Source organism: Protomyctophum bolini, assembly GCF_963924005.1.
Source record: "Protomyctophum bolini genome assembly, chromosome: 3".
NCBI lineage: Eukaryota > Metazoa > Chordata > Actinopteri > Myctophiformes > Myctophidae > Protomyctophum > Protomyctophum bolini.
Genome location: NC_137864.1, coordinates 50,247,076 through 50,259,522, shown reverse-complemented (window position 1 = coordinate 50,259,522; position 12,447 = coordinate 50,247,076). Strand labels below are relative to the sequence as shown.

The following is a 12,447-nucleotide window of genomic DNA, read 5'->3' as shown; positions in this document are numbered from 1 at the left end:
TATGAGCTTGTAGATCTGCTGTTTTTTTTTTTGCTGATCTGCTGTTTTTTTTTTTCAATAGCTAAAGTATAATATGAAGCTTAAAACACCAAAAGGGGTCCAGAATGGGTTAAATGAGCATTTGTATAGCAACACAAATTGACATTAATATAACATTAGCCTCAGTTAAGTTGAAATATTCTAGTGAGGGGGTGGTGCTGGCTATGTACCTTGTTAGAGCATGAACCAGACCAGACAGTATTGACATTGAGAGTTTATTCAGTCTTTGCAGATACAGGTAATACACAGTAGGAAACATAGGCAATACAACGAGTAGGATATATAGGAAAGCAGACTTACATTAATGCATCATTCAGTATACAGGCACATATATATCGTGGTGCTGCGAGCACCTCTCAGTGAGAGACAAATGTTTGTATGCTGCCTAGTTAGGCCTATATATATCCCTCAGGTGTGCAGATTATCAGCCCCGCCCACACCACCAACAGGCAACCTGCTACTGCTCCGCTCGCTTGTAGCGCGGCACTATGAGCTTGTAGATCTTCTATTTTTCAATAGCTAAAGTATAATTGATGCTTAAAACAGGGATACTCAAATAGATTTACCTGTGGGCCACATTACAAAAATGGCAAGGGGCCAGGGGCCAGTAGATAAAATTACGACATTAATGATACTTGATAACTTCTCTCTTTCAATTGCTTTATTTTCGCAAAATGTATCAAAGTACAATGTGCATTGTCACGGCCCCTTGGCCTGGCCTGCAGGGCCTATGCTGTCTATATGGTGTACTGCCCTGTCTGTGTGTTTCCCCCACAGATCATGTGGGCGTCGGCCCACTTGAGACTCCTCATTAGGTGCATTAGGAGCACCTGATCAGTGCTCCTGGAACTCCTATAAAGAGGGCTTGCCAGCCATTCTCTTGGTCCCACTCCAGATGACAGCACCATTCTGTTTGCTGCTCCTCACCATTTGATTTGCACACTACAACACACCTTCACCATATTAACCACACATCCACACTGACACCACTGATCTTACTGACTACCACATCTCATACTTTTTGTAAGCATTATCATTTATATGAAGTATTATTAGTTATCTCTTACGAATAAATTATTGTTATTTTGAACACTGCTCTGTGTCCTCCTCAATTTGTCATGGCCCAACGGGGTGGTTCTATACTATACTGCAACTGAACAAAATGTGAAATGTCAACAAAAAAAAACAGCAGCTGACTGTTCTTTCTCTCGTTTGAATCAACAGACATAGAACCTGGCCACATCCCTGGTTCTATCAATCCCTTCAACACCTTCCTGTCTCCGTCAGGACACTTCTTGCCCAAAGAGGAACTCAAGGCTTTGTTTAGCCGGGCGGGGGTCGACCTTATCCGTCCAATCTGCGTCTCCTGTGGCTCGGCGGTCACAGCAGGTCATGTGGCACTGACTGCACATGAGTGTGGACACCCAGACGTGGCAGTATACGATGGCGGGTGGTCAGAGTGGTACACCCGTGCCGTACCTGAGCACGTAATCTCTGAGGGACGAGGAAAACAAGTCACAAAGGTTGTCTGAGAACATGACGGTTGGCTGATGAACACATGATTGGATGACATCAGACAGAATAGCCGAAGAGCAAAGGATTATGTTGAATGAATCCATGTGTTTTCTTATGGTCTGGTCCTGGGAAAAGGGCACTACCATTTAATACTGAAGGCATCATTCACTGAAGGTATATTAATAAAACATCACTGAAGGTATATTAAAGCTCTGCTGGATTGGAATCCTGTAGGACACGCAGTTGGTAACTATAACTTGTAACTATAGTTACAGTCTATTAGGAATTCAACCCTGTTCATAATGGCTTGCGGCAAACAGAAATGCTCCAGTATAGAGGACATTAAAGACTTGACAAAGCAATGACAACATAATAGAACAAACTTTATTTATAGTTTCTCTACATTCTGTAGAACAGGGGTCTTCAATGACCAAGGACCCCAAAGCTGAGAGTGAGATGAAGCAGGGAGGGACTAGCCTGGCCTGGCCTGACTAAATCACTACGTAGATATTAGTCTGGAACTTCGTTGTGCAAGACTTAGTTCCAAGGGGCGGTTACAAACTAATTCCAACACCACAGCAAAAAAGTCTCACTTTGAATAGTGGGCTCTGATTGGTCACCCACAACTAACGAAAATCTACCCAGGATTTTTTCCCCTGTGCCAGATTCGTCTGGTTTCCAGGCTATGGAGGGGACCCCCACTACATCTTGTATAAAATTGTGTTACAGATTAAAAATATTCATAGATAGCTTAACCTTTGGCTCTGTACTTTGTCACAATAAAACAAATAAACACAATAAACAGGTTTACCAACAACAGAGAGTAGACCGTTGACAGGTGACAACAACACATTCAGGTTCACATAATGTAATGTTCATCTAGAGGTTGTCTTCCTGCTCTGGAGATATTTCTGTAAAACAAAGAACAAAAACCAGAATCAAACAGGGCAAACAAATAGACCAAAGTCACCAAACTACCGGTACTTCACTCGCTCCAATTTCCATGTTAATATACGTTCCCACAACGCCCAGCAGAGGGCAGCAGCTTGCAGTTCTTAGAAGTTGTACATCTTGTATTGAAGGCCCAAACCGCTGGCCTGACATACTTATTTAGACCAGTGGTTTTCAACCCTTTTCATATCAAGGTCCATTATTTATTCTGCATTTGAGCCACCATTAAATCTCTTTAGAAGAATTGCAACGGGATCATCTGCAATGCAACATCATCTTGTGCATCCAACTGTACCTACAGGTACTGTACTGTACTGTAACTGTACCTGCCAGTTCTCATGGTGGTTCTGGCTCTTGCAGTGGTTCAGCTCAGCCTCCCGGCCTCCAGTGAAGAAGCGGTTGCACAGTTTACAGAAAAACCCTGTTTTGGGAACCAGAAACTCCATGCCTGTTAGGGACAATATGAATGTATAGAACAATATCCAACATGAACTCCATGCCTGCAGAGACAATATGAATGTATAGAACAATATCCAACATGAACTCCATGCCTGCAGAGACAATATGAATGTATAGAACAATATCCAACATGAACTCCATGCCTGCAGAGACAATATGAATGTATAGAACAATATCCAACATGAACTCCATGCCTGCAGAGACAATATGAATGTATAGAACAATATCCAACATGAACTCCATGCCTGTTAGGGACAATATGAATGTATAGAACAATATCCAACATGAACTCCATGCCTGCAGAGACAATATGAATGTATAGAACAATATCCAACATGAACTCCATGCCTGCAGAGACAATATGAATGTATAGAACAATATCCAACATGAACTCCATGCCTGCAGGGACAATATGAATGTATAGAACAATATCCAACATGAACTCCATGCCTGCAGAGACAATATGAATGTATAGAACAATATCCAACATGAACTCCATGCCTGCAGAGGGACAATATGAATGTATAGAACAATATCCAACATGAACTCCATGCCTGCAGGGACAATATGAATGTATAGAACAATATCCAACATGAACTCCATGCCTGCAGAGACAATATGAATGTATAGAACAATATCCAACATGAACTCCATGCCTGCAGAGGGACAATATGAATGTATAGAACAATATCCAACATGAACTCCATGCCTGCAGGGACAATATGAATGTATAGAACAATATCCAACATGAACTCCATGCCTGCAGGGACAATATGAATGTATAGAACAATATCCAACATGAACGGAGAAAATCTACCTTTTTAATATACTAGACCTGTACGTGCCCATCGCAGCCAGCCACGGGCCTACTTGGGAACGATGCAACTTGGGGACTTAATAATATACCTTGTCATGATAGCACCCGTTTTAACTGTCAGCCGGTGTCCCACATGGAGATCTGTGTATGTGCCTGTGTGTGTGAAGACTGAGTCTGTAACTCGGGTACAATACAATGTATATTTCTTTCCCTTCTCCTTTGGGAAAAAATCCAGTGTTAATTTAAAACGGTAGCAAGACCACTCGCCCTTGGCGAGCAGTCTGGGCGATTGGTCTTGGCGACTCGCCAAAAGGGGAAGTCCATTCGCCCCGAGGGGAAGACCACTGGGCCCGGGGCGAAATGTCTTCACTTTTTGGCTAGTGTTTTCTAACTGCAGCCTTTGCTAGCTACTGTGCTAAATCCGTCTTTTATATAATTTGATCAATCCATGACATCCATGCGCGTCACGGTGAAATCCGTCGTTTCTATAATTTGATCAATCCATGACATTGTTGTTAGAGGAACAGCTCAAATATTGAATGTGAAGACATAGTGTAGTACAAATCCTGGTGTGATCTTCTTAAAAGTGGAAGGATCATAACACAGGTCTAAGGTATTTTTTCCCCTGACTTTCTGTTGGTAAGGTTTTGACTCTTTCACATCAGTGCACGGCTGATTCAAGCCATGCATTTAGGCGTAAAAAGGTACCTAAGGTAATGTAAACATACAGCATTTTTTTATTTAGCAATTAAAAGCATGGGTCTAAAACTACAAGTAACTTCATGGAATAAATTATAGCCTACTTGCAGTGTTAGCTGCAAGCAGTTTTACGCCACATGTATTTATTTGAAAACTCAATTAGCCTATAGTTACTTTTTAGATTGTAGGCTATCATTGCCAAAGATAAAAACTAAAAGTTTACATCTGTAGCCTAGCTGTGAGATGGTCTGCGTTAGCTGCTGATACTTCAGCACTTTGGTTAGAAAGGCTTCTTCACACACACACACACACACACACACACACACACACACACACGAACACGAAGCAGTAAAACATCGCATTTATCAACTTTTCGCTGCGCGCCTCACAAGGCTATTGGATTTATTTGTGCTTCGTCTTTGCACAATGCACGTATAGGCATACATTGTGTAGAGCTGTGTGTGTGTGTGTGTGTGTGTGTGTGTGTGTGTGTGCGTGCGTGCGCGGGCTGACGGCATTGCGTCCTCTCTCCACTGTCTTTCTGTGAGTCCCCGATTTCGGAGCTGCAAAATGCAAGAAATAACGCACTTTATGTGCAAACTCCTCGGTGCGCCTTGGAATTGGAGCGCAATGGAAATGACTAAATGAGCATGCTCAGGGTCGAGTGGTCTTCCCCTTTTGCCGAGAAGGCTTCACTTTCTGGGGCGATTGGTCTTGGCGACTCGCCTCGGAAAGTAAAGCCTTCTCGGCAAAAGGGGAAGGTCACTCGCCAAAGGTGAAGTCCACTCGCCGAGGCGAGAAGTCCGGTATTCGAATGATTCATTTAAAACTAACTGAAATGGAGTGTACAAATGGACACTCTCAGAGTTACAGCTGATGGCATGGACCGTATCTCACCAACAGCACTGTTCAGGTCAACGGGAGGAGGCTTGTCTTGTGTCTTCTGTTTCTTCTGTATAGGTCCTTCCTCCTTCTCTCCAGGCATCCTGCGCTTAGCTGAAACAAAAAGAATGTTGGGAGTGTCCGGGATTACATGAAAATAAATATTATTGCACGGCAAATTGTGGTAAAGTCTACTAACTGCTTTAAGTTACAATCAAAACAGCTCACAGGGGGGGGGGTAACTACCTGTCAGTGGGGAGTGGTGGCTGATAAATGAACATCAACATCCTAATACAGGGGGGTCAAATTATGACAGGCAATTCAAGTCAAAAAACACTTTGTTTGAAATAGACACTCATGCTTTCCAAGGTGTGATTCTGTGTCATTTAGATGTTGCTATGTGTATACCTAAATATATCTAAATATTGAATCAAGCGACTTAAAAAACTAGGGTGCACACAAAAGCCAGGGTAGACATTAAAATGACCCCAGAAGTGAAAATATCGCTTTATTTATTTTTTATTTTAAACTGTAAAAACTTGCTTTTACGGATTAGTTTGTCATTAGTTAGTTTTTATTGATAAGCATTATCTGTAAAAACTTGCTTTTACGGATTAGTTTGTCATTAGTTAGTTTTTATTGATAAGCACTTTCGGTCAATTCTTGTAGTTTTTAAATGTTCTTTATAAATAGTGAGTTGATCATTCAACCCACCAGAGACGGAGACTGCTTTCTTCTCTTTGACCCTTTGTCCTCGGTTCTCCTGCTCTCCTCCTGCTGTGGGCTCCACACCAGAGGAGCACACCTCCAAATGGGGGCTGGTGGAACCCTCAGGTGATCCTCCTGCTGTGGGCTCCACACCAGAGGAGCACACCTCCAAATGGGGGCTGGTGGAACCCTCAGGTGATCCTCCTGCTGTGGGCTCCACACCAGAGGAGCACACCTCCAAATGGGGGCTGGTGGAACCCTCAGGTGATCCTCCTGCTGTGGGCTCCACACCAGAGGAGCACACCTCCAAATGGGGGCTGGTGGAACCCTCAGGTGATCCTCCTGCTGTGGGCTCCACACCAGAGGAGCACACCTCCAAACGGGGGCTGGTGGAACCCTCAGGTGATCCTCCTGCTGTGGGCTCCACACCAGAGGAGCACACCTCCAAATGGGGGCTGGTGGAACCCTCAGGTGATCCTCCTGCTGTGGGCTCCACACCAGAGGAGCACACCTCCACATGGGGGCTGGTGGAACCCTCAGGTGATCCTCCTGCTGTGGGCTCCACACCAGAGGAGCACACCTCCAAATGGGGGCTGGTGGAACCCTCAGGTGATCCTCCTGCTGTGGGCTCCACACCAGAGGAGCACACCTCCACATGGGGGCTGGTGGAACCCTCAGGTGATCCGGCTGTCCCCGCTGGAGCAGATGCAGCGAGGGAATCCTCTGCCAGGGTGGAGTCCATATTGGCTGTAGTTGAAGACATCAAAATGCATTAGGATTTTTCAGCTGATTTTGTATTTCGGTATTAAACTACAGTAACATTCCCAGTTTAAATAAACGTGTCCCTTCATATTAAAGCAGGTTGTAGATGTGCTGGAACAGAGGGAGCAGTGCTACCTGCTACAGTCTGAGGCACAGCTGTGTCCAGCTGGTCAGAGGAGCACATGGCCTGAGGGACAGGAGAGTGTGGGTGCTCAGTGGTGACGACCGGGCCCATGGCCTGGGGGACAGGAGAGTGTGGGTGCTCAGTGGTGACGACCGGGCCCAACGCGGATTCCACACATGCAGGATTTTCAGAGGCGGTCGCAGCAGTTTCATAATTGTCTGGAGCAGCTGTTGCCAGGGTGACTGTCCCGGGTGAGCCCTAAGAAGTACACGGGAAACACGTTAAAAACTGTTAAAACAAAAAAGCACCGGGGTTGAAAAGTTAGCCGAAGCTAAATCACAAATGGAATTACCTGCGGTGTGTCTTCAGACTCCGACTCGCGTTGTTCTTCTGTGCTCTTCTCCTCCGCCGCCGCCCCCGAAGTATCCATGGCAACCACAGCGGGCGGAGGAGGGGGGGAACCGGAGAGGTCGCACACGTCTCCCGTGGTCTCTGTGGAACCGGAGAGGTCGCACACGTCTCCCGTGGTCTCCTCTACCATGGCTGTGGTATCCGTGGCCACGACAGCGGGCGGAGGAGCAGCGGTGACGTCGTGGACGTCTCCCACCTCGTCCACGGTCACAAAGTCTGTCATGTCAAACTGGAAGTCTTGGAACGGGTCCTCCTCTGACTCCACCTGAGGATGATGCAACAGCAGTGTGCCGTTTGACAGCAGCACATTCTGATTTAGTTTTAGTCACAGCCTTCAATATATTTAGAAAATAATCAAAATCCTGAAAAATGGAGTTAGCTAGTTTCTGCCGGACAGCGACTTATATACCAAGTTAAGACATGTTTTAACAAAAGCTTTAGCAGTAGAAAAGTAGAAAATGCAAAATGATGTCCAAAGTGATTTTAGGCAGACTTATTGAGTGCTTCAGTGCCTTATTTGCGTAGTATCTTTTGAAGTGACCAGATAAATTGTTTTTATTCATATTATATTGTCCTCTACTGTGCACGTTAAGACCCCCCCCTTTGCAACGATATCAAATACCTTGGGAAGTTCAAGACAAGCAGGCTTGCATGAAGAAACCTCTCCACCAGCAGCAGAGCTGGACGACTTGGTCTCCTTTGGTCCAGAGTTCATCTTGTCCTCTTGAGGCTGCATGGCGAGGGACTTCATGGTCTCCTTTGGTCCAGAGTTCATCTTGTCCTCTTGAGGTTGCATGGCGAGGGACTTCATGGCGAGGGACTTCATGGCGAGGGACTTCATGGCGAGGGACTTCATGGCGAGGGACTTCATGGCCGTATCCTGCTGGTCTTTACTCAATTCTTTCCCAGCGACTTCATCCTCGCTGCTGATCTTCTCGTCTTTCAGCTTGTCCTCCTTCATCTTCTTCCACAGTGAAGCAGTGTGTTTTAGTCCCTTCATCTTCTTCCACAGTGAAGCAGTGTGTTTTAGTCCCTTCATCTTCTTCCACAGTGAAGCAGTGTGTTTTAGTCCCTTCATCTTCTTCCACAGTGAAGCAGTGTGTTTTAGTCCCTTCATCTTCTTCCACAGTGAAGCAGTGTGTTTTAGTCCCTTCAGGTGTTCGCATTTAAAATTACTATTTTTAAGGTATTTGACTGAGCACTTACAGAGAGAACAGTAGTAGTGGTGGTGATTTGGGGTTTTGTATTTTGGGTGTTGTACAATACAGTCATCTTCGCTGAAGATCTCAATGTTTTTGTCTTTCTCTCTCTTCTTCCCAAGGTGCAGGTTCAGGCTTAGCAGCTGGTTGTGTTTTTTTCCATTCACGTGGGCGTCTACACATTTAGTGTCTCTACTGTTCACCGTGCTTTCACAGAGTGTACAGAAGAAGTCTATGGCCGTGCCATCGTAACAAAGGTCCACAAGATGGTCATACTTTCCATTCTGTTGAGTGTAGTCCTCCTTGTCACCTGCAGGGGCCACCGCGTGGCTGTCTTTGTCATGGACCGGTGACTGCTAGGAACAGAAAACAAGGACATGTCAAGCTGGACAGTTAATAACTGTTATCTAGATCCAGGGTTCCTAAACATTTCAGGCCGCATATCATTACAGGTGAAAGGTTTCCCACAAATAATTGATATTTGCATGACACAAGACAAGTATACAATAACGATTAAGTGGATAATCGATGATTAGATAGATAGACTAGAAAACATATCGTTCTTCTCAATTATTCAATTAATATATACACAAGTTATCGATAGAGAATTCACTAAGAGGGGGGCACGGTGGCGCAGTCGGTAGCGCTGCCGTCTCACAGCTAGAAGTTCCTGGGTTCGATTCACGCTGGGGACGCTGGGGGCGTGTGCTCTCCTCCACGTCATCAGTGCCCATACCTTAGGTGGGGTTGGAAAAAGAGCCTTTTTGTGTGGAGTTTGCATGTTCTCCACGTGTCCCCTAGGGTAGGTACTAGGTAGGTACCCTCACATGTTCTCCACGTGTCCCCTAGGGTAGGTACTAGGTAGGTACCCTCACATGTTCTCCACGTGTCCCCTAGGGTAGGTACTAGGTAGGTACCCTCACATGTTCTCCACGTGTCCCCTAGGGTAGGTACTAGGTAGGTACCCTCACATGTTCTCCACGTGTCCCCTAGGGTAGGTACTAGGTAGGTACCCTCACATGTTCTCCACGTGTCCCCTAGGGTAGGTACTAGGTAGGTACCCTCACATGTTCTCCACGTGTCCCCTAGGGTAGGTACTAGGTAGGTACCCTCACATGTTCTCCACGTGTCCCCTAGGGTAGGTACTAGGTAGGTACCCTCACATATTCTCCACGTGTCCCCTAGGGTAGGTACTAGGTAGGTACCCTCACATGTTCTCCACGTGTCCCCTAGGGTAGGTACTAGGTAGGTACCCTCACATGTTCTCCACGTGTCCCCTAGGGTAGGTACTAGGTAGGTACCCTCACATGTTCTCCACGTGTCCCCTAGGGTAGGTACTAGGTAGGTACCCTCACATGTTCTCCACGTGTCCCCTAGGGTAGGTACTAGGTAGGTACCCTCACATGTTCTCCACGTGTCCCCTAGGGTAGGTACTAGGTAGGTACCCTCACATGTTCTCCACGTGTCCCCTAGGGTCGGTACTAGGTAGGTACCCTCACAAAGAACCTGCAGTAATCCTAGTCTCTATACTGCCTCCCCCTGGCCAGCGGGGGCGCCTGACGGAGGGGAAAGGAACTGGTTGGAATAACGTGTAGAACCCAGGATTACATTAGATAATTGACACTGGGTGAAAAAATAGGGTTACAAAATCGTGGGATAAAATATAGTGAAAAAATAATATATATATGCCAAGAATATAATAGATAGTTGCAGCCCTACACCCTAAGATAAGACAGCCCTACACCCTAAAATAAGACCCTACACCCTAAGATAAGACCCTACACCCTAAGATAAGACCCTACACCCTAAGATAAGAATATAATAGATGGTTGCAGCCCTACACCCTAAGATAAGAATATAATAGATCGTTGCAGCCCTACACCCTAAGATAAGAATATAATAGATGGTTGCAGCCCTACACCCTAAGATAAGAATATAATAGATGGTTGCAGCCCTACACCCTAAGATAAGAATATAATAGATGGTTGCAGCCCTACACCCTAAGATAAGAATATAATAGATGGTTGCAGCCCTACACCCTAAGATAAGAATATAATAGATCGTTGCAGCCCTACAACCTAAGATAAGAATATAATAGATGGTTGCAGCCCTACACCCTAAGATAAGAATATAATAGATCGTTGCAGCCCTACACCCTAAGATAAGAATATAATAGATGGTTGCAGCCCTACAACCTAAGATAAGAATATAATAGATGGTTGCAGCCCTACACCCTAAGATAAGACAGCCCTACACCCTAAGATAAGAATATAATAGATGGTTGCAGCCCTACACCCTAAGATAAGAATATAATAGATCGTTGCAGCCCTACACCCTAAGATAAGAATATAATAGATCGTTGCAGCCCTACACCCTAAGATAAGACAGCCCTACACCCTAAGATAAGAATATAATAGATCGTTGCAGCCCTACACCCTAAGATAAGAATATAATAGATAGTTGCAGCCCTACACCCTAAGATAAGAATATAATAGATAGTTGCAGCCCTACACCCTAAGATAAGAATATAATAGATAGTTGCAGCCCTACACCCTAAGATAAGAATATAATAGATGGTTGCAGCCCTACACCCTAAGATAAGATAATATAATAGATCGTTGCAGCCCTACACCCTAAGATAAGATAATATAATAGATCGTTGCAGCCCTACACCCTAAGATAAGAATATAATAGATCGTTGCAGCCCTACACCCTAAGATAAGAATATAATAGATCGTTGCAGCCCTACACCCTAAGATAAGAATATAATAGATCGTTGCAGCCCTACACCCTAAGATAAGAGTGAATATAATAGATGGTTGCAGCCCTACACCCTAAGATAAGAATATAATAGATGGTTGCAGCCCTACACCCTAAGATAAGAGTCCTACACCCTAAGATAAGAAGCCCTACACCCTAAGATAAGAGACCTCCACCACTGCCTATGACTAAGTATAAATTGGCCTCGGGGCTGAACTGGGACGACCTTGGGAAGTCGGTCACGGCTCCCATCTTGTGTACCGTTACTGTAGTATCCATGTCTTTAACCCATTCTGACCTGAGATCAGATTCATACGAGGTTTCCACTGGACACACACTGGTCTGATGAACCCATTCTGACCTGAGATCAGATTCTAAAAATGTCAGTCGTTCTTCGATTTTTCAAAAATAGCAGACCTACAAGCTCATAGCGCGCCACTCGGTGGCGCGCTATGAGCTTGTAGATCTGCTATTTTTCAATAGCTAAAGCATAACATGATGCCAACACCAAAACGGGTTCCCGTTCAGAATGGGTTAAACTCACATCTCCTACCTTATCCACCACCACTGTAGTATCCATGGCAACGGCGTCGGGCGGAAAAGGATTACTGGGGAAGTCGGTGACGTCTCCCACCTCGTCTACCGTCACAAAGTCCAGGAGGTCTGGGAAGTCTCGGAATGGATCCTCTTCCGACTCCACCTGAGGATGGTGCAAAGCAGAAAGTTTTACACTGCCCCAACAATACCACTCCCAACTATATTCGGTTACTAGTCAGTAAAACGGAACGGATACCAAAACGCCCGGCCCTAAAACACAGTCACCCCGGGCGTACGACCGGCGGAACGGCTCAGCCTGGTATTCCTAAACGTAACCTCATGTTTCTAATGTCAGTGGTTCTCAAACTATTTCATACTAAAGACCCCAAAATATTATCTGTATTTGGCCACCGAACCGCATCTCCAGGGACCCCCCAGAAGTAAATATAAGTTAAGAATGTTTGCTTTTAACCCATTTTGGTGTTTTAACCCAAAATGTTTAGTTTAAAATAATGGTTAAAGTGGTGAGATTTTGCGACACGGATTTAACATCCTAAATGGATTAAGGCGAGCATTCCGGTTAC

The 12,447-nt window shown here is 45.1% G+C and overlaps 1 protein-coding gene across 1 annotated transcript in view; it reads right to left on the bottom strand.

Moving 5' to 3' along the window:
- Nucleotides 1–1,916: 1,916 nt before the first annotated feature.
- LOC308312506 (uncharacterized protein) overlaps nt 1,917–12,447 on the bottom strand; it is a 31,818-nt gene continuing 21,287 nt past the window's right edge. Inside the window, exons 17-24 of the mRNA XM_080759115.1 lie at nt 11,880–12,026; nt 7,990–8,922; nt 7,309–7,632; nt 6,968–7,214; nt 6,077–6,817; nt 5,378–5,476; nt 2,832–2,953; nt 1,917–2,465 (exon numbers count right to left, since the gene is read on the bottom strand). Of these exons, the coding sequence (XP_080615241.1) occupies nt 2,430–2,465; nt 2,832–2,953; nt 5,378–5,476; nt 6,077–6,817; nt 6,968–7,214; nt 7,309–7,632; nt 7,990–8,922; nt 11,880–12,026 (2,649 nt within the window). The 3' untranslated portion in view covers nt 1,917–2,429. The remainder of the gene's footprint in view (nt 2,466–2,831; nt 2,954–5,377; nt 5,477–6,076; nt 6,818–6,967; nt 7,215–7,308; nt 7,633–7,989; nt 8,923–11,879; nt 12,027–12,447) is intronic.